The 21,249-nt window shown below is 45.5% G+C and overlaps 1 protein-coding gene across 2 annotated transcripts; it reads right to left on the bottom strand.

The window, feature by feature from the left end:
• Positions 1-661: 661 nt before the first annotated feature.
• Positions 662-19,165, bottom strand: RBP7 (retinol binding protein 7). 2 transcript variants are annotated; one of them, XM_067719751.1, is made up of 4 exons: positions 19,013-19,165; positions 7,549-7,727; positions 7,332-7,433; positions 662-904 (listed from the first exon to the last, which is right to left on the bottom strand). In XM_067719751.1, exons 1-4 carry the CDS (start codon positions 19,083-19,085, stop codon positions 854-856), a joined length of 405 nt encoding a protein of 134 aa, XP_067575852.1. In that variant the 5' UTR covers positions 19,086-19,165; the 3' UTR covers positions 662-853. The 2 variants fall into 2 exon arrangements, with proteins under 2 accessions (XP_067575852.1, XP_067575842.1); XM_067719741.1 differs by lacking the exon at positions 19,013-19,165 and adding an exon at positions 18,234-18,987.
• Between the last annotated feature and the right edge of the window lie 2,084 nt (positions 19,166-21,249).

The following is a 21,249-nucleotide window of genomic DNA, read 5'->3' as shown; positions in this document are numbered from 1 at the left end:
GTATTTGAGACCTGGGCTCCAGGTGATCCTGAATGACGTCACCTCACACTGTGATTTCCACCAGGCTTTCCAAACTGCCTCCTGATTCGCATCCCCCAGCCACAATCTTTCATCCCTCTGCATTCAGAGTTACTCCTCTGAAACAACCTAATTGTGCATATCTGCTTAATACCCATCACCATCTTTTATTACCTTGGGGACAAAAATCTCACCTCTTTACCCTAGCATTCAAGATTCTTCATGGTAGGGCCCGACTGTCATGTCAGTTTCGCCTGCCGTCTCTCCCCCCGCCACCCCACCCAATGCACCCTAAGCTGCAGCTATAGCAATCTTTTCAGTTCTTCAAACATCCCTTCAACTTTTGCCTAGAATGCTTCCTGCTTACCTATGCTTCAGGTCCCAGCTTAAGGATCACCTCCAGAAATACCCCAGACCCCTGCCACCACCTGCCCATCCCCAGATGTCAGGTTTGCCCCTCCTGAGCTCTCACAGCTGCCTATACTTCTCACCACTGTTCAGACTGTTTGTTTCCTCCATTTTCCTCAGTAGACCTGGAAGACGGGAATTAAAACTTGTTCATTGGTGTGTCAGTGGTGTGCCTAGAAGGCTTCCAAATTTTCTGAAAATAAGGAGATATGCTAAATTTAGAAGGAAAACATCATAATCATTGGACAGGTTTATTGAAGCTGAGAAGTTTTCTCACAATCCAAATGGCTTCTGGCACAGGATGTGTGACACCTTTCTGACCACAAGGCCCCATCCACCAAACCAGGACAGATCAACACCTGTTTATCCTGGAATATAATTCAGCATTAAGATACTGCCACATGTGGACTCTGTGGCTGGATACAGATCAAGCTCTCTGGAACGTCTGTTTGCACACTTGGCCTTCACAGAACATTTCCTAGGGGCAGGGAGGAAGGGAAGACGAAAGAAGATGAGTTGGCATGTGGTCTATTACTATTAGTCACAACACTTCTGACACCAGGTACGCGGTGTCTTTTCCAATCCCATGTCTCCAACCCTCTGACGCCAAACTGGATGGTCAAGAATTTTTCTTTTTTTAAAGTTTCACTTTTACTTGTATCTTTCTTTCTCTTTTTTAAAAAATATTTATTTATTTTGTTGCACCGGGTCTTAGTTGTGGCAGGCAGACTCCTTAGTTGCAGCATGTGGGCTCCTTAGTTGTGGCATGCATGTGGGATCTAGTTCCCTGACCAGGGATTGAACCCAGGCCCACTGCATTGGGAGTGCGGAGTCTTATCCACTGCTGGAATGGCCAAGAATTTACTTCAGTTCTGACACTGAGGACCAGAGCTAGTGCAGACGCCACAGGTCAAGGGCTTAGTCTCATGAGATTGCCCTTATTTCAGACATCAGTCACAAGTCCCAGGCCACCAGTACTTCTGACCGAACAACTGTAAATTGGGGATTCCCACAACCCCCTCCCCTCAGGTTCAATACTTTGCCAGAATGGCTCACAGAAACACTCTTTACTTGTACTTACAGATTTATTGTAAAGGATGCAACTCAGGAAGAGCCAAACGGAAGAGATGCATAGGACAAGGTATCGCCGGGGGCGGGGCGGGGGGGGGGCGTTTGGCAGGGCGGGCAGAGCTCCAGGAGGGCTACCCTTCCAGCACTTCTATGTCTTTACCAACCAGGAAGCTCTCTGAACCCCCTTACGTAGGGGTTTTTACGGAGGTTTCATTACACAGGTATGATAGCTTAAATCACTGGTCATTGCTCATTAACTTAATCTCCAGATCCTCTTCCCTCACCCAAGCTCAGGGGCTGTGCTGAGAGTTCCAGCTTTCTAATCCGGCCTTGATCTTTCTTGGGACCAGCCCCCATATCCTGAAGCTATCTAGGGTCCCCAGCCACCAGTCAGCTCATTAGCACACAGAAGACACTCTCATAACTCTGAGATTCCAGGGGTTTTAGGAACCAGGTACAAAGACCAAATATTTATTCATGTATGTATGTTTGTATGTATGTATACTCTATTTTTTTGGAATTTTTGAATTTTATCTTATTTATTTTTTTATACATCAGGTTCTTATTAGTTATCCATTTTACACATATTAGTGTATACATGTCAATCCCAATCTCCCAATTCATCACCCCCACCCCTGCCACTTTCCCCCCTTGGTGTCCATACGTTTGTTCTCTACATCTGTGCCTCAATTTCTGCCCTGCAAACCGGTTCATCTGTACCATTTTTCTAGGTTCCACATACATGCGTTAGTATACGATATTTGTTTTTCTCTTTCTGACTTACTTCACTCTGTATGACAGTCTCTAGATCGATCCACGTCTCTACAAATGACCCAGTTTTGTTCCTTTTTATGGCTGAGTAATAGTCCACTGTATATATGTACCACATCTTCTTTATCCATTCGTCTGTCAATGGGCATTTAGGTTGCTTCCATGACCTGGCTATTGTAAATAGCGCTGCAATGAACATTGGGGTGCATGTGTCTTTTTGAATTATAGTTTCTCTGGGTGTATGCCAGTAGTGGGATTGCTGGGTCATATGGTAATTCTGTTTTCAGTTTTTTAACTAAAAATACTCCATACTGTTCTCCATAGCGGCTGTATCAATTTACATTCCCACCAACAGTGAAAGAGGGTTCCCTTTTCTCCACACCCTCTCCAGCATTTGTTATTTGTAGATTTTCTGATGATGCCTGTTCTAACTGGTATGAGGGGATACCTCGTTGTACTTTGGATTTGCATTTCTCTAATAATTAGTGAAGTTGAGCAGCTTTTCATGTGCTTCTTGGCCATCTGTATGTCTTCTTTGGAGAAATGTCTATTTAGGTCTTCTGCCAATTTTCTGATTGGGTTGTTTGTTTGTTTAATACTGAGCTGCATGAGCTGTTTATATATTTTGGAGATTAATCCTTTGTCCGTTGATTCATTTGCAAATATTTTCTCCCATTCTGAGGGTTGTCTTTTTGTCTTGTTTGTAGTTTCCTCTGCTTTGCAAAAGCTTTGAAGTTTCATTAGGTCCCATTCGTTTATTTTTGTTTTTATTTCCATTATTCTAGGAGGTGTATCAAAAAAGATCTTGCTGTGATTTATGTCAAAGAGTGTTCTTCCTATGTCTTCCACTAAGAGTTTTATAGTGTCTGGTCTTACATTTAGGTCTCTAATCTATTTTGAGTTCATTTTTGTGTATGGTGCTAGGGAGTGTTCTAATTTCATTCTTTTACATGTAGCTGTCCAGTTTTCCCAACACCACTTATTGAAGAGACTGTCTTTTCTCCATTGTATATCTTCGCCTCCTTTTTCATAGATTAATTGACCATAGGTGTGTGGGTTTATGTCTGGGCTTTCTATCCTGTTCCATATATCTATATTTCTGTTTTTGTGCCAGTACCATATTGTCTTGATTACTGTAGCTTTGTAGTATAGTCTGAAGTCAGGGAGTCTGATTCCTTCAGCTCCATTTTTCCCCTCAAGACCGCTTTGGCTATTTGGGGTCTTTTGTGTCTCCATACAAATTTTAAGATTTTTTGTTCTAGTTCTGTAAAAAATGCCACTGGTAATTTGATAGAGATTGCATTGAATCTGTAGATTGCTTTGGGTAGTATAGTCATTTGCACAATATTGACTCTTCCATTCCAAGAACATGGTATATCTCTCCATCTGTTTGTGTCATCTTTGAGTTCTTTCATCAGTGTCTTATAGTTTTCTATACAGGTACAGGTCTTTTACCTCCTTAGGTAGGTTTATTCCTAGGTATTTTATTCTTTTTGTTGCAGTGGTGAATGGGATTGTTCAAATATTTATTTTTATTGTATCACAGCTTGTAAGAATCATCCCAAGAGTATCCATAGAGCAAGGGTCCTTCTATCCTCTGCTTCGGCAGAGTTCTTGGCTATGCCAAAGAAGGATGCATGCAATTTGAACATTACTTCTTACAGCCAACTAATCTGAATCCTCAAACAAATTTGTGTTTTCTTTGTAGGTTCATGTTACATTTTTGTGATGGCAAGTTTCTTTTTCTTTTTTTGCAAGTTTCTTAACTTTGTTTTTATTGCCAGAAGAGTGTGAGATTTGTCAATCTAAGAATCAAAATATCTTCAATGTCTTTGTAATCAAAGACTCCCCAGACTCTCAAATACCACCCAAATCCAACTTTAAGATGAGTGCTCTCATTTTGTTTTCATGGATCTCACCTAGATTTCACATGTATGTTGAGACTTAAAAAAACAGAGTTGGAAGCACCCATTCTTGTCAGACTTAGATTTGAATCTCTACTCTGCAACCTTGGGGAATTTCTAAATCTCAGTCTCTTCATTTGTAAATGGGAAAAATAGTGTCCCTTTCACAGGACTGTCTTGAAGACTAAGTGAGAAAATGCACTCAAAGGATTTAGCTAAGTAATCACACGCAAAATCATCACTCAAAAACTGTAAGCCAGGGATTCCCTGGTGGTGCAGTGGTTAAGAAACTGCCTGCCAATGCAGGGGACGTGGGTTTGAGCCCTGGTCTGGGAAGATCCCACATGCCGCGGAGCAACTAAGCCTGTTCGCCACAACTACTGAGCCTGCGGCTCTACAGCCCGTGAGCCACAACTGCTGAGCCCACATGCCACAGCTACTGAAGCCCGTGCGCCTAGAACCCGTGCTCCACAACAAGAAAAGCCACCGCAACAAGAAGCCTGTGCACCACAACAAAGAGTAGTTGCTCACTGCAACTAGAGAAAGCCTGTGCTCCGCAACGAAGACCCAATGCAGCCACAAATAAATAAATAAATAATTTAAAAAAAAAAAAAAAATGTAAGCCATTGTAACATACCTGTATGGCAGGAAGAAATTCTCATTTTAAAAGCCATAATTAAGCCTTTATGTACAATTTTGTACCCTCTAGATTATATTGAGAAATTATTGATTAGGTTGAGCTATAATTTGTATGGTTTTTAAGTGCTGGTGGCATAAGAAATTGATATACCCTTTTGGAAGCGAGTAAGGCAACAAAGTAGCAGGAGGCAATGATGTCTCTGACAACACTGATCCTCTCGCAAAAAATTCTGTTTATATGAATTTAAGAAATAGCTGAGGGCTTCCCTGGTGGCGCAGTGGTTGAGAGTCCGCCTGCCGATGCAGGGGACGCGGGTTCATGCCCCGGTCCGGGAAGATCCCACATGCCGCGGAGCGGCTGGGCCCGTGCACCATGGCCGCTGAGCCTGCATGTCTGGAGCCTGTGCTCCGCAACAGGAGAGGCCACAACAGTGAGAGGCCCGCGTACCGCCAAAAAAAAAAAAAAAAAGCTGAAAACACCCTGAAATATTCCTGGACATTGAAATTAAAAAAATGTTTTACTAATATGAGAGTTCATGAACCTGATGGAATATTATGCAGCCAGTTTGCTACGTTATTATATGTATTCAATTTATACATGATGAATTCAATAGGGAAATTATTTAGAAACCTGGAATATGTTTTTCTATTGAATGAAAAGGAAGAATATTCTAACAGACTGGATGGTAAGATACCAAACTGAAAACAGTGAGTTGGGATGATAGGATTGCTGGGCATGGTTTCCTGTTTAGCATTTTCTTTAATAATCTCATCAAAAATAAGAACACTCAACAAGAAAATACAAACAACCCTATCAAAATAATGGGCAGAAGACCTAAATATACATTTCTCCAAAGAAGACATACAAATGGCCAATAGGCACAGGAAAAGATGCTCAATATCGCTAATTATTAGAGAAATGCAAATCAAAATTACAATGAGGTACCAGCTCACACCAGTCAGAATGACCAGCATTAAAAAGTCTAAAAATAACATATGCTGGAGAGGGTGTGGAGAAAAGGGAGCCCTCCTACACTGTTGGTGGGAATGTCAATTGGTGCAGCCACTATGGAGAACAGTATGCAGGTTCCTTAAAAAAAGTAAAAATAGAATTGCCATATGACTCAGCAATCCCACTACTGGGCATATACCCAGAGAAAACCATACTTCAAAAAGACACATGCACCCCAATGTTCACTGCAGCACTGTTTACAATAGCCAGGTCATGGAAGCAACCTAAATGCCCATCGACAGATGAATGGATAAAGAAGGTGTGGTACACATATACAATGGAATATTACTCAGCCATGAAAAGGAACGATATTGGGTCATTTGTAGAGATGTGGGTGGGCCTAGAGACTGTGAAGCAAGTGAGAAAGAGAAAAACAAATATATATTAACGCATATATGTGGAATCTAGAAAAATCGTACAGTTGAACTGGTTTGCAAGGCAGAAATAGAGACACAGATGTAGAGAACAAATGTATGGACACCAAGGGGGGAAAGCAGGGGTGGGGGTGGGGTGAAATGAATTGGGAGATTGGGATTGACATGTATACACACTAATATGTATAAAATAGATAATAAGAAGCTGCTGTATAAAAAATAATAATAATAAATTAATAAATACAAAAAAACCCCAAAGAATTACCATATGATCCAGCAATCCCACTCCTGAGCATATACCCAGACAAAACTATAATTCAAAAAGATACATGCACCCCTATGTTCATAGCAGCATTATTCACAATAGCCAAGACATGGAAACAATCTAAATGTCCACTGACAGATGAATGGATAAAGAAGATACGATACACACACACACACACACACACACACACACACACACACACACACGATGGAATACTACTCAGCCATAAAAAAGAACAAAATAATGCCATTTGCAGTAACATGGATGCAACTAGAGATTATCATACTACGTGAAGTAAGTCAGACAGAGAAAAACAAATATCATATGACATCACTCATATGTGGAATCTAAAATATGATACAAATGAACCTATTTATGAAGCACAAACAGACTCACAGACATAGAGACCAGACTTTTGGTTGCCAAGGGCGGGGGAGGGAAGGGATGGACTGGGAGTTTGGGGTTAGTAGATGCAAACTATTACATATAGAATGGATGGACCACAAGGTCCTACTGTATGGCACAGGGAACTATACTCAATGTCCTGGGATAAACCATAATAGAAAAGAATATAAAAAAGAATATAGGGCTTCCCTGGTGGCGCAGTGGTTGAGAGTCCGCCTGCTGATGCAGGGGACATGGGTTCGTGCCCCGGTCCGGGAAGATCCTACATGCTGCGGAGCGGCTGGGCCCATGAGCCATGGCCGCTGAGCCTGAGCGTCCGGAGCCTGTGCTCCGCAACGGGAGGGACCACAACAGTGAGAGGCCCGAGTAACATAACTGAGTCACTGCTGTACAGCAGAAATTAACACATTGTAAATCAACTATATTTCAATAAAATTAAAAAAAGAACAAAACAGGGCAAGTACCAGGTGGAGTTGGTCCCCTTCAATCCAATGGGTCCAGCCTCTGTTCTTCTTTTGCCCCTTCTGCACACAGGTGAGTCTGTCATTGTCCCAGATGACCAAGCTCTGCATGAGGGATGGGAGAAAATACTGGTTTGCTCTAGCAACATCCTCAGGTATTACTAGGGAAGGTGCCAAGGTAACCTTGCAAAACTAAAAGCCTACGTCATTTAATTTTTACCTTGCATTTTCTGTTATCCAGGCCTTTGTTATCCTCATCAAATTCTTCTCCAACTTTAAATTTCACAAGGTAGTTCCTGAAGCTGCTGTTCGTGTGGATGGTAAAAGAATCCCCATTCTGCTCAATCACTTTCTGTGGTTTCAGCAGCCTGGCTATCTTACGCGTGGCAAAGTCAATATCTTAAAAATAAGTTTTTAGAAAGAAAAGAAGACATTTCAACATTTCCTTGAGATGCAAAGACTAAGAATTTGGCAGCTGTCCTCAAAATCATTGCATTTGATGGCTAGTCTTGCTTTTACAACTTCAGTGTCGTCTCCTGACAAAATTGGATCTACAGGGTCAGCTATCCTGGCAAATCTCCTTCCAGAGGCTGATTAAAAATCTTGAACAGGGCTTCCCTGGTGGCGCAGTGGTTGAGAGTCCGCCTGCCGATGCAGGGGACACGGGTTCGTGCCGGTCCGGGAAGATCCCACATGCCGCGGAGCGGCTGGGCCCGTGAGCCGTGGCCACTGGGCCTGTGCGTCCGGAGCCTGTGCTCCACAACGGGAGAGGCCACAACAGTGAGAGGCCCGCATACCGCAAAAAAAAAAAAAAAAAATCTTGAACAGCTTTCAGGGAAAGTTCATTTGGCTGGCTGTGCGTTAGGTGATGGATTTGAAGCTGGGCATGGCAAAGACAGTTCTGGGAATCCCCTCTGAGGTTGACAAGAGGACAAGGAAGCCAAGGGGACTGGGCTCAGGCCCCAATCCAGCCTCAGTCACAGATGCCTTTTTCTGCTTTATACATTTACACTTCCAGTTAAGACAGCATTTGAACAATTTCTGAACACAGGGAAAAAAAAACAAAACAAAACAAAGCACCTCTAACAAAAAAGAAAAACAAACAGGGAATTCCCTGGCAGTCCAGTGGTTAGGACTCGGCGTTTTTACTGCCAAGAGCCTGGGTTCGATCCCTGGTCGGGGAACTAAGATCCTGCAAGCTGTGTGGTGCAGCCAAACAAAAACTTAATAATTTAAATTTTTTTTTAATTTTAAAAATTAAAACAAGAAAAAAATTAAAATGAAAAAAGAGGAAATAAAGCACCTCAAAAAACATTGTAATCATGCAAATACTACTATACATTGAGAAATCTTTAATAAGCTTTAAAAGAGTCACACACCAAAACATGGAACACTGAGACGATCAGCATTTTGGTATAGACAGCTCCCATTAAGTGGCTATCAACCCATTAGGTACTAGAGGTAAGGGTTGCTATTTTATTTTATTTATTTTATTTATTTATTTTTAACATCTTTATTGGAGTATAATTGTTTTACAATGGTGTGTTAGTTTCTGCTTTATAACAAAGTGAATCAGCTATTCATATACATATATCCCCAAATCTCCTCCCTCTTGTGTCTCCCTCCCACCCTCCCTATCCCACCCCTCTAGGTGGTCACAAAGCACCCAGCTGATCTCCCTGTGCTATGCGGCTGCTTCCCACTAGCGATCTATTTTACATTTGGTAGTGTATGTATGTCCGTGCCACTCTCTCACTTCGTCCCAGCTAGGGGCAGGACAGGAATAAAGACGCAGATGTAGAGAATGGACTTGAGGACACAGGGTTGCTATCTTAAATAGGGAAGCCAAGTGCCATTTCAGCCAGAGCTGAGGGAGATGACGAAGTGAGCTGTAAGCTGTGCAGATTTGGGGGGAAAGAAGTGTAAGACAGAGGTCACAAGGATCCCAGGAAGGGCGTGCCAGATGGTCTCAGGAACACCCAGGAGCCTGGGGTGGCTGGAGCAGAATGAGGGAGATTGAGGAGGAGGAGGAGACCTAGAGCTGAGATGCGAGGGGACAGTAAGGACCATCGGGCTTCAACCCAGAGCAAGATGGAGTCAGCTGGGAGCCACTGGAATGTTTAGAGCAGGTGACACGATCTGACATGATCAGGCAGTCACAGCGATATGCTGGCTCGTCACCCTGGACAATTCTATGAGTCACAGGGCATGGTTCTCCTATTTAGGGACTGTCCTATTACGTAGAATAAAGTTTTAGGAATCTTCATTGCAGAGACTTGCGTACCTCACTGCAGGTAGCTTGGTCCCAGAGTTGACCCCTGTTTTAATTTGTTTGCCTAACAGATTCGGTTTTTCCTGACACGACTGCCATTTGCAGTTAGCTGTGTTTAGCTGTGCTTCTCGGGGCCAGGTGCCTCATACTTCCATTTCCAGCCTAGAAAACGTGGCCAAGCCCTGAGTAGGGGTCCTTCAGCATCTCATTAGCCCCCACCCATTTCTTTTGTCTTCTTAAAAATTTTTTCTCTTTTTTTGGCCTCGCCACGTGGCTTGCGGGATCCTGGTTCTGTGAACAGGGATTGAACCTGGGCAGTGACAGCGCAGAGTCCTAACCACTGGACTGCCAAGGAATTCCCAGTCCCAGCCATTTCTAAGCTCAATGATAGTATAAATGTTTTAGAATGAAATAATGCCATTTGCAGCAACATCGATGGACCTAGAGATTATCATACTAAGTGAAGTAAGTCAGAAAGAGAAAGACAAATACCATATAATATCACTTATATGTGGAATCTAAAATATAAATATCTACGAAACAGAAACAGACTCACAGACATAGACTCACACCCCTCTTGTGGCTGGCAAGAGGGGTGGAGTGGGGGAGGGAAGGATTGGGAGTTTGGGATTAGCAGATGCAAACTATTATATATAGGATGGATCAACAACAAGGTCCTACTGTATAGCACAGGGAACTATATTCAATAACCTGTGATAAACCATAATGGAAAAGAATATGAAAAAGAATACAAACGTATAACTCAATCACTGTTTTACAGCAGAAATCAACACAACATTGTAAATCAACTATACTTCAATAAAATTTTTTTTTAGTTTTTTTAACCTAGAACTCAAGTTTTTAGCATGAAATGCAAATGATCCAGTCTTTACTTGTTTTCAGCAATGTTTAAACATTGAGGCTAAACCCTTAAAATATTTATCTGATTATTAAAATGACCAAGCCAAATTTAAAATAGTTATCACAGACTTTCCTTAAACCCTATTCTGTATGTGGAACAAAAACAAACAAGAGGGCTTCCCTGGTGGCACAGTGGTTAAGAATCCGCCTGCCAATGCAGGGGACATGGGTTCGAGCCCTGGTCCGGGAAGATCCCACATGCCGCAGAGCAACTAAACCCGTGTGCCACAACTACTGAGCCCGTGCTCTAGAGCCTGTGAGCCACAACTACTGAGACTGCGCTCTAGAGCCCGCGAGCCACAACTACTGAGCCTGCATGCCACAACTACTGAAGCCCACCCGCCTGGAGCTCATGCTCCACAAGAGAAGCCATTGCAATGAAAAGCCCGCACACCTCAACGAAGAGTAGCCCCCACTCACCGCAACTAGAGAAAGCCTGCGTGCAGCAACGAAGACCCAACACAGCCAAAAATAAATAAATTCAAACAAACAAACAAAAGCAAACAAACAAGAATCCAAACTTTAGATAATTACATCAGTTATGCTTTTACCCTCAGTGAGATGATTTGTTGCTAGTAAATTTATAATTAGTACTACTGTTACTGAAAGCTCGGCCTCTCTGTGCACCGGCGCCTAATCAAATCCAGGAGACACAGTTTTGGGTGAAGTAGAAAAGGAGAGCTTTATTGCTTTGCCAGGCAAAAGGGCACACAACGGGCTTTGGCCTCGAAAAACTGTTTGTCCCAACCCCAGAGGATTTGATGAAGGGTTTTATAACAGTGGTTCAAAGGCGGGGAAGTCTCTGACAAGATTAGGGTGTGAGCAGGGCTTGCACTTCCTTAACCTCATCTCATGTGGTCATCTCCTCATCTTAATGAGCTTCCCTGGTCCCTTTAATCTTGCCTCAGGTGGTTTCTTGGCTGCAACTTCTTGATTAGCAACTGTTGGAAATCCGCCCCTTGGAACTCAGGGAAGGTCATGGAGGCTGGAGTCTTGCCTGTAAGAAATGGTAGACAGGGAGCTCCCTGGTGGCGCAGTGGAATCCACCTGCCAACGCAGGGGACACGGGTTCGAGCCCTGGTCCGGGAAGATCCCACATGCAGCGGAGCAGCTAAGCCCGTGCGCCACAACTACTGAGCCTGCGTGCTGCAACTACTGAAGCCCACCTGCCTAGAGCTTATGCTCCATAAGAGAAGCCACTGCAGTGTGAAGCCCGTGTACCTCAACGAAGAGTAGCCCCCGCTCACCGCAACTAGAGAAAGCCTGCGCACAGCAACGAAGACCCAACACAGCCAAAAATAAATAAATAAATAAATAAATTTAAAAAACCGGTGGACAGGGACTTCCCTGGTGGTCCAGTGGTTAAGAACCTGCCTTCCAATGCAGGGTACTCAGGTTTGATTCCTGGTTGGGGAAATAAGATCCCACATGCTGTGGGGCATCTAAGCCCCCACACCACAACTAGAGAGGAGCCCGCAAGCCGCCACTAGAGAAGCCTGTGCCACAACAAAAGATCCTGCGTGCTGCAACTAAGACCCGACACAGCCAAATAAATAAATAAATATTTTCAAAAAAGACGAAGAAATGGTGGACAAAAGAAGGCCTCTGTGCGCAGGCCGCACTCGGTTTCACTACCACATTGTAAGATTGTCACTTAACAGATTTGCAGTTGCAAGGTTGGCCTTTTTAAAGATCAAAATTTAAATTAGCTTAAGTTCTGGTCATTTTCTGCCAGGTCTACACTTACCATGACCTCAGTGGCCAAATGGCTTTAGTGCTCATAAGGCTTTTGTCCAGGTCAAACCATGCTTTTCCACACCATTAGATTTTTCAGTAGGAAACAAGACATTCCAGCAGGAGAAGGAAACAATCTAAAGGATGCACATCCTATTACAAGGATGTGTGTGAGCATACACATTTTAGGGCAGGATCTCAAAGAGGCCAACACAAACATTTACTTTTCTAAACTTCATGTGTTCACATTAACCCTTCATCCCAAAGCCACTTCTAATCTTGAGGCAATGTGGGTCTTGGAGCCAAGAGATATTGGCTTTAAATCCAGTTTATGTGGTAACCTTGGACAAGCTGGTAACATCCCTGCCTTCTCATGTTCATGAGATTAAAGGGGAGTCCAGACAAGATGGTCAAGCCCTTGCAGGCATTAGCACAGCATTCTTTCCTGCCTAGAGCTTCACACCTTGGGTCTTCCTTTGCTATTGTGGGGTCCACCAAGAACTCCCAAATCCAGAGCTAGCTCCTCCAGTCTTTAGAACCCAAGCAAACTTTCTTCAATGTCCAAAGGACAAATTGCCTTTCTTCTCCCTGCAATTTGGCAGAAGCTAGGAAAGCGCAGTATCAGAGCCATGTTGGGGAGTTGCAGGATCAGCCCTAGTCAGAAAGGAGTAATTTTCCCCCTCAAAAGAGATGCTGGGGGACTTCCCTGGTGGCGCAGTGGTTAAGAATCTGCCTGCCAATGCAGGGCACACGGGTTCGAGCCCTGGTCCGGGAAGATCCCACATGCCGCGGAGCAACTAAGCCTGTGCGCCACAACTACTGAGCCTGCACTCTAGAGTTCGTGAGCCACAACCACTGAAGCCCGCGTGCCTAGAGCCCGTGCTCTGCAACAATAGAAGCCACCGCAATGAGAAGACTGCGCACCACAACGAAGAGTAGCCCCTGCTCGCCGCAACTAGAGAAAGCTCGTGTGCACCAACGAAGACCAAGTGCAGCCAAAAATAAATAAATAGATACATTTATAAAAGAAAAAACAACCATAAACATTTTTAAAGGGAGAATCATTTGGGGAGGGGGTCAGAGTCTTTGCTCTCTTCCACTGTGTGCAGACTTTCAGGGTGGTGTTCTAGGAATCTTGTGCTCAGTCTGAAGTTACCATCATCCACCTGGGTGGAGACCTTAGTTCCCGCATAAGAACTCAAGCATAAGAACTCTGAGATGCTCATCACTGAATGTTCTTTAACAGATTGTTATGTATATTCCTTGAGGAGGAACAAGGACCCTGCCCCAAGGCTGCACTATTGTTTCTTGACTGCTCCTCCTTTGTTTCTGCACTCCCTACTTTCCCTGATAAGCAACTTGAATCTTACCTTTGGAACTCAGGGAAGGTCAAGGAAACTGAATGAAGCCTACTTCCTACAAATAAGAAAGGAGGGACACAGAAAGGATTTGTACCCTTGAGGGCCCCACAGGATTCTACTCAGTTTCAGAATCACCTAAGAATCTGGTTGAATGCAGATACTGATTCCATAGATCCAGGATCTGGGAGGAGGCACAAGTGTCTGCATTCTAAGGAGTTCTGCTGGTCCTTGAGTAACAAGACCCTACAATCATCTGGATCTGGGCCCCTATTTTGCCCAGGAAAAATGCATTGACCCTGGAGTCTATGTTTTTACATGTGGAAGGCAGAAGAGAGTGTTTGCCACACCCATAGCCATGTGTGCCAAATCATTTTCTTCCCAGGGTTTTGGCAACTGGCGATAGGTTTTCGGCTGATTTCAGCTATTGTATAAAATGCTAATGTAAGCAGATAGGTTAGCGGGTCCCCCAGAGAAAGAGAACCCGGCTGGCTTTCTTGACATAAGAGAAACCATTTTTGGCCTTGCCATTTTTATTTTTTTGGTGTTGCCTTTTATTTTTATTTTAGTTTAGTTTAGTTTTTGGCCATGCCGTGTGGTATGTGGGGTCTTAGTTCCCCAGGGATTGAACCCACGCCCCCTGCATTGGAAGCACAGAGTCTTAATCGCTGGACCACCAGGGAAGTCCCATGGCCTAGCCATTTTGTGATCTAAGCCTGGCCATAATGAGTGCCCTTGAGCAGGTCTTAGTAATGCAGGAACAAAGGAAAAGCCGTCAAGAAAAAATAGTTCAGCAATAAAAGAGTCCTACTTCCGTAAGCAGCTATTTTGCCCCTTTCCTGCTTGCCTATTTCTGTTCCCCTTAAACCTTAATTATGACAATGACATCACTAGGTAACATTTAACCTAACTCCTGACTTATGCTCTACTAAATGTCCACAATGCCTTGCCTAACCTGTTGATTCTTTCCGTAGATTAAAAGAAGTAGGAATGAAGAATTAAGTAAAGAATGACTAGTTTTCTACACTCAGCAACTCCCTGAGCAAATTTACAGGCAGACCACACAGGCAAAATAGCAACCAAAGGGAGATCAGGAGAAGTCAGCAGGTTTGCAAGCAACGGAAAAATGACGAAGAATCTGACCTCCTACCTTAATAATTAACTGAGATTTTTTCCCCCTTTTTCCCTTTAAAAACTTTCATGGCTGAGCATAATCTTTGGAGTTGGTTTTGGGACATGAGTCCAACTTCTCCCCAGATTGCCAGCTTTTCTGATTAAAGCGACTTCCCTTTCTACCAACACTTGCCTCTTTAGTACTGGCTTTTGAGCAGAAGCGGAACCTTAGTTTGGTAACAATTCCTCCTCAAGGAATATACAGAACAATCTGATACAGTCTTAGTTCCACAGGAACTAAGGCCCCCACCCAGGTGGAGGATATGATGGTGTTAACCCTCCTGAGTTGAATCAACTAAAGCTTGGACTCTGCCCAATTCTATGCTGAATCCTCCTCTGCGCAAACCCCTTCATGAATATGCATATACCCTTAGCTTAAAACTTCACCAATTTTGCTATTCAGGGAGACAGTGCTTTGGGAAAGATCCACAGTGTTGTCCTTACTTGCTGCAAGAAATAATAAGTCCTTTCTTCTCCTGATCTTTGGCTTGGTTGTGTCTTTTGGCTGGACACCCACCAAGAGGCGAACCCAGATTTCAGGTAACACTAAGAGATCCCTTGGTTTGTATTTTAGACACTCTAGAATATCGAATCTGATCCAACCACCTCTAACAGATGGGGAATCTAAATGAACTCAGAGGTTATATGACTTTGATTCTATTACCAACAATCACCAGCTAGTTATCTGGGTTTCCAGTTTGGTGGTCTGTTATACTAACTAGTCTCTACTCCAGCATCCTTAGCACACTTATATTTCTTTTGGGAAACAGACTGCAAATAACAGTTGATGTGTTGTCTGGATCTAATATCTTTCTGGAACCCGAACCAAATGTAAAAAAAGGAGTAGTGAGGCAGGATATTGACTCAATACTCTATGGCTTAATCCTTTGTGAAATGGGTTGGATGATAAATGAATATAGTTAATGTAAATAACTAGCCTCTGTTGGCCTCTAGGATCTAATACAGTGGCATATAATTGATAAGCTTCTACTGAAATCACGAAAAAGAAAGTATCAAACAAGGGGTCATAGCAGAGCGTAAAGAAAAGCAAAACAGTATTGGGGACAGGTGAAGGATTCCATGAATACACATTTGAAAAACACTAATTGCAACACTCAGAAGGCTCCTTTGCGATACGTGACAGGCTTAACAAAAGATGACTTCGCATACTTGAAATGCTGACCCTGACTCCATTCCCTGTTTTCTTCTCTAAGAAATTTGCTCTAAAAGCCATGGAGGGCCTTCCCTGGTGGTGCAGTGGTAAAGAATCCACCTTCCAATGCTGGGGACGTGGGTCGAACCCTGGTCTGTGAGCTAAGATCCCACATGCCACGGGGCAACTAAGCCCACACGCCGTAACTACTGAGTTTGCGCGCCTCAGCGAGAGAGCCCCCCTGCTGCAAACTACAAAGCCCAGGCCCTCTGGAGCCTGTGCGCCACAACTAGAGAGAGAAAACCTGCATGCCACAACTAGAGAGAAGGCTGTGTGCTGCAACAAAGAGCCCGTACCACAACGAAAGATCCCGCATGCCGCAACTGACCCAATGCAGCCAAGTAAATAAATAAATAAACGCCAGCCATGGAAATGGTTAAAGAGAAAGAGCATAGCAAGGCAAAATTCAAAGCCATCCCCTGGTCTTTAGCACGTTATCCTCCGTAAAAAAGCCAGATACTAGCCAGAGAAACCAGGGAAGAAAGCACTTATGGTAACATGTCGCCGCTAATTTGGGGGTGAGGAGATTAAGTACATTATCAGGAATTTACTGCTTTTGGGAAAAGTCATCATTAATTCCTTCTTATGAATGGGAAAGAGAGGAAATGAGATTCAGGTGAAGGTAGAATATGCCACCCTCAAATGTGCCACTTTGTCATAGTGACTATTTTGAAATGAAGATGATTGGGAAGCAGATAGAAGAAAAACTCTCTGCCCTTCCCCCAGAAGCAGGACATAATTGTGTAAATGTGTCCCCCCCCCGCCCCGTACCAGGTTGGACAGAAGTTAGGGAGACAACACTAGATTCCTATCAGCCTAGAGATGGCATCAGATTTTACATAATAGACTTTACGAACTAGCTCTCATTTTCCGTTAGCTCCTCCATGTATTTATCTTCCCACAATTTGCCACCCCTAGGAAGTCAAAGCCCTTTTCTTTGTCTTGTCACTCTTTGCTGAGATGCCACATAACCAAGTTCTAACCACTCTGAGATGCTCATCACTGAATGTTCCTGTGTGTATTCACCGTGCATGTGCTAACAAACTTCTCTTTGTTTGTGTCTTGTTACTCTTTTTTAAAATAATTAATTAATTAATTTTTGGCTGCACTGGGTCTTCGTTGCAGTGCTCGTGCTTCTCACTGTGGTGGCTTCTCTTGTTGTGGAGCATGGGCTCTAGGTGCGTGGGTTTTAGTAGTTGTGGCACGTGGGCTTCAGTAGTTGTGGCTCGCGGGCTCTAGAGCTCAGGCTCAGTAGTTGTGGCGCACGGGTTTAGCTGCTCCGCGGCTTGTGGGATCTTCCTGGACTAGGGCTCGCACCCATCTCCCCTGCATTGGCAGGCGGATTCTTAACCACTGGGCCACCAGGGAAGTCCCTACTCTGTCTTTTTTAGTCTAATTAACAGGGCTCCAGCCAATGAACTTAAGATGGGTAGAGGAAAAATACTTTTTCCTTGCCTATGAGGTTTTGTGTCAGTATGAATCAGATTTAGTTTGAGAAGTTCCAGACTTCCCTACTTAGTGTGAGAAAGGGAGGGGAGAATCTTACCATAGGCTGGGAGATCTTAAAAACACACAGGAGCCTTAGAACCGTACGTTTCAAAGTGGTTAAAATGGCCGATTTTATGTTATATTTATTTTAGCACAATTAAAAGAAAAAAGAAATAAAATGGATCCCCCTGCTCTCAGTTTACAGATGGGGAAACTGAGGCCCAGGTCAGATAATGAGGAGGCGGAGCCAGAGCAGTCCCCAGGCCCCTAGACTCCCAGCAACTCTGGCCCAGCTGTCAATAGCGCCACTGATGGGTGTCATTTAGGCGAAAGTGCTTGGCACAGAGTAGGTGCTCAGAACTATCAAGTCTGAAGAATTAAACTAAGGGCAGGACGAACTAAGAATCGGCACGGAAGGGAGGCGTTCTACAGTCCCGGCAGGAAATAAACTCTTGAGGCCCCGCCGGCCCCCTACGCACCCTGGAGGCCCCCGCGTTCCCTTCCCTCCGCGCCTAGAGCGCCGGAGCCCAAGCCGGGCAGGGGGCGGTGGAAGCGACCCCCCCCCCCCAGACGGCCACCCACAGTCCTCCCGGCTGGAATTGGGCCCCGGGGTAGGGGGGGGACGGGGTAGTGGCCTCTGAGGGGTCTGGGTTTCTTGACCCTCCTCAAGCCCTCGAGGGAAGGAGAAGCCAGAAAACTGAAGATTTCAAACGTAGCTCCCGAACTCCACCGGGCACCAGAGTCACCTGGGGGCGCGGGCGCGGCCGGAGACCGGCTGGGGAAGGTCCTCTGGGGCCCGGGAATCCGCGTCCCGGACCAGCTCCAGGTGATGTTGATGCGGCCGGCCGGGACCTCCCCGGGACGGCCACTGGGCTCGGGGAATCCCAGAGCCGCCGCCCGGAGCCTCGCGTTCAAGCGGCTGCGCAGCGAGGTTCTCTCGGGAGGGGCTTCGGGCCGGGGCGCCCCCTCACCCGGGTGGACCCCCATCGTGTCCCCGAGCCTCCCAGCGAGGTGGGCCCATGCCACCCGCGCCCCCTCCTGCTTGGAAGTCCGCGATAGGACAGGAGCCTCGGCCGCGGGGTAGAGACGCACGGGGCACCGGCGGACACACGGAAGGGCAGGCAGAGAGACTCGCGGACGGGGGAGAAAGAAGGACGGGGAACGGGTGGGCGGACGGGGGACAGGAGGAAGGACGGGAGGGACCGGGACATGGGCAGACGGGTGGGGGGGCAAGGGGATGGGGGAGACCGAAGGATGGGGCGACAGGCAGACCGACTGGAGGACTGGCAGACGAACGGGGGTGGGAGTCCGACGGTAAGACGGACGGACAGCGAGACGGAGGATGGACGGGGGTGGGGAAGCGGGGTAAACGGCGGATCCTCAGGCAGACGGGGGGACGGAAGGACGGACGGACAAGGGTGAGGGGAGACAGGGAGACTGACCCACAGGACAGCCCGGCCTCCTCCGCCCTGACCCGGACGCGCGGACGGAGCCCGAGGCCCCCGCACGGCCCCCCTGGCCCTACCTAGGGCCAGCATGTAGCCCTCCAAGTTGTCGCTGCTGAGCAGGTTCCAGGTGCCGCTGAGGTCGGCGGGCATGGCGGGGCTGGGGGCGGCACTGGCGGTGGGCGGTGGGGACTCGAGAGGGAAATGTGTGGCAGGGGAGGCGGGGCCTCCGGGAAGCCCGCCCCACTCTTGGCCTCCTTCGCCACGCGCTCCTGGATTTCTGCTACCTCCCTTTCGGAGATAGCTCAGTTTTCCTTTGGGCTTCCTCCTCTCTGCTTTAACTCCAAACCGTGATCACAGCCACACTGTTTTCTCTGCCTACACGTTACTAACCAAGGGATCTCCTTCAAAGGCATGGCATTGATTACTGTGTCAGCTGCAAATAATATACCAATAAATCCAACTCCAGTGGTCTCAATAAATAGGGGGTTATTTTCCTTACCTATCAAGCAGCCCTGGGATAAGCAGTTGCGGGTGATGATACGGCAGCTCCATTGTCACGGAAGTGGCACCTCTGTGATTCTCCTGGCTCTGTGATTCCTGCCGGTCACCTCACTGTGATGAGTTGGCTGCTGGGTTTCCAGCCGGAACATCCACATTCCGCAAAAGAAGGGGTAGAGCACCACTTGCCATTATCCCTTCATCAGATTTCTGTTTACCCTCATTGGCCCAAACTGTGTCTTATGCTACTTCTAACTGCAAGGGAGCCTGGGGAATCTAGTATCCAGTCTTTAGCCTTGTCAGTACAGAAAGGCCAAAGAGTAAGGTGTTGGGAATGTGGGCTAACCTATAATAGCCAAAAACACCCTCTCTATAGGCTGGCTCCAAGACTTACCTGTCCATTTCTTTTCTTTTATTTCTATTTTTTAAAAAAATGTTATTGGAGTATAGTTGATTTACAATGTTGTGTTAGTTTCAGGTGTACAGCTTATCTGTCCATTTCTGATCTCTCCTGTGAGCTCCAGACTCAAGTATATTAATAGCCAACATTTATTGAGTGATTACTATGTGTATTATCATTTATCACAAAATCCTACCTCTCCAATAGTTACTTTAGTATCTCCATTTGACAGAGACAAAACCTGAGACACAGAGAGGTTAAGTAACTTGCCCAAGTTCATACAGTTGGTGGAAGAGTCTGGATTCGATCTCAGGCAGCCTGACTCCAGAGCTCATGTGTCACCTCTCACTGCTTAAGATGCCTCTCGGGACTTCCCTGGTGGTGCAGCGGTTAAGAATCCGCCTGCCAATGCAGGGGACACGGGTTCGATCCCTGGTCCGGGAAGATCCCACATGCCGTGGAGCAACTAAGCCCGTGCGCCACAACTATTGAGTCTGTGCTCTAGAGCCCACGAGCCACAACTACTGAAGCCCACACGCCTAGAACCTGTGCTCCGCAACGAGAAGCCACCGCAATGAGAAGCCTGCGTACCACAACGAAGAGTAGCCCCCGCTCTCTGCAACTAGAGAAAGCCCACACAGCAACAAAGACCCAATGCAGCCAAAAATAAATAAATAAATAAATAAATTTATTTTTTAAAAAAAAGAATGCCTCTCGATGTCTCCCCTTGGATGACTTAAAGGCATTTGAATGTAACATATACAAGGCAGAAAGCATAAAACAAAATTATTCCTTGGCTTTCCTCATCTCCGTAAATTGTACCACTAGTCACCCGGTTGCTTAAGCTCAAAGCCCATTTAGACACTGGATTTCTCCCTTCTCTGCTCACCCATATCCAATCCATCAGCAAATCCTGTTGGTTCTTCCAACCTAACCCAAGCCACCATCCTGTCTTGCCTCTTCCTGGACTTGCTGCTTCAACTCCTGACCCCACCAAACCATTCTCCATCCTGCAGTCTGGCAAGCTTTTGAGAAATGTAATTCAGATCTTATCACTCTCAGGCTTAAAATGTTCAGTGTTCAGTGTTGTCCCATTTTTCGTAAGAGGAAATTGCACTCCCTCCCATGGTTCCAAAAGCCATTTCTGATTAGGTTCCTGGATACTTCTCCAACATCATCACACTCTGTCTCCCTCGACTCAGCAACTCCAATCATACCAGTTTTGTTGTGGTGGTGATTCTGTGCCGAGGTCAAACCCTTTCTTTCTTCACAGTCTTTGTATACAGTGTTCCCTCTTCCTGGGAGGTTTTTCCTCCTGGTTTTTGCATGGTTAGCTCCTCTGGCTTCCAGTTCAAAAGTCACTATTAGGGAAATAGTCATTTTTAACCATGCTCTTCATGGAGAAGAATTTTCCCT

Source organism: Pseudorca crassidens, chromosome 2 (genome assembly GCF_039906515.1).
Source record: "Pseudorca crassidens isolate mPseCra1 chromosome 2, mPseCra1.hap1, whole genome shotgun sequence".
Lineage (NCBI taxonomy): Eukaryota > Metazoa > Chordata > Mammalia > Artiodactyla > Delphinidae > Pseudorca > Pseudorca crassidens.
The sequence above is the reverse complement of the archived record's forward strand: the minus strand, read 5'-3'. Positions and strand labels throughout refer to the sequence as shown.

Coding starts and splice junctions, on each gene's coding strand:
- RBP7 (XM_067719741.1), bottom strand. CDS start 18,474: ATGGGGGTCCACCCGGGTGAGGGGGCGCCCCGGCCCGAAGCCCCTCCC. Junction 7,728..18,233: donor GGCCGCGCCCGCGCCCCCAG/GTGACTCTGGTG, acceptor CTTATTTTTAAG/ATATTGACTTTGCCACGCGT. Junction 7,434..7,548: donor TGGATAACAGAAAATGCAAG/GTAAAAATTAAA, acceptor TCCCTCATGCAG/AGCTTGGTCATCTGGGACAA.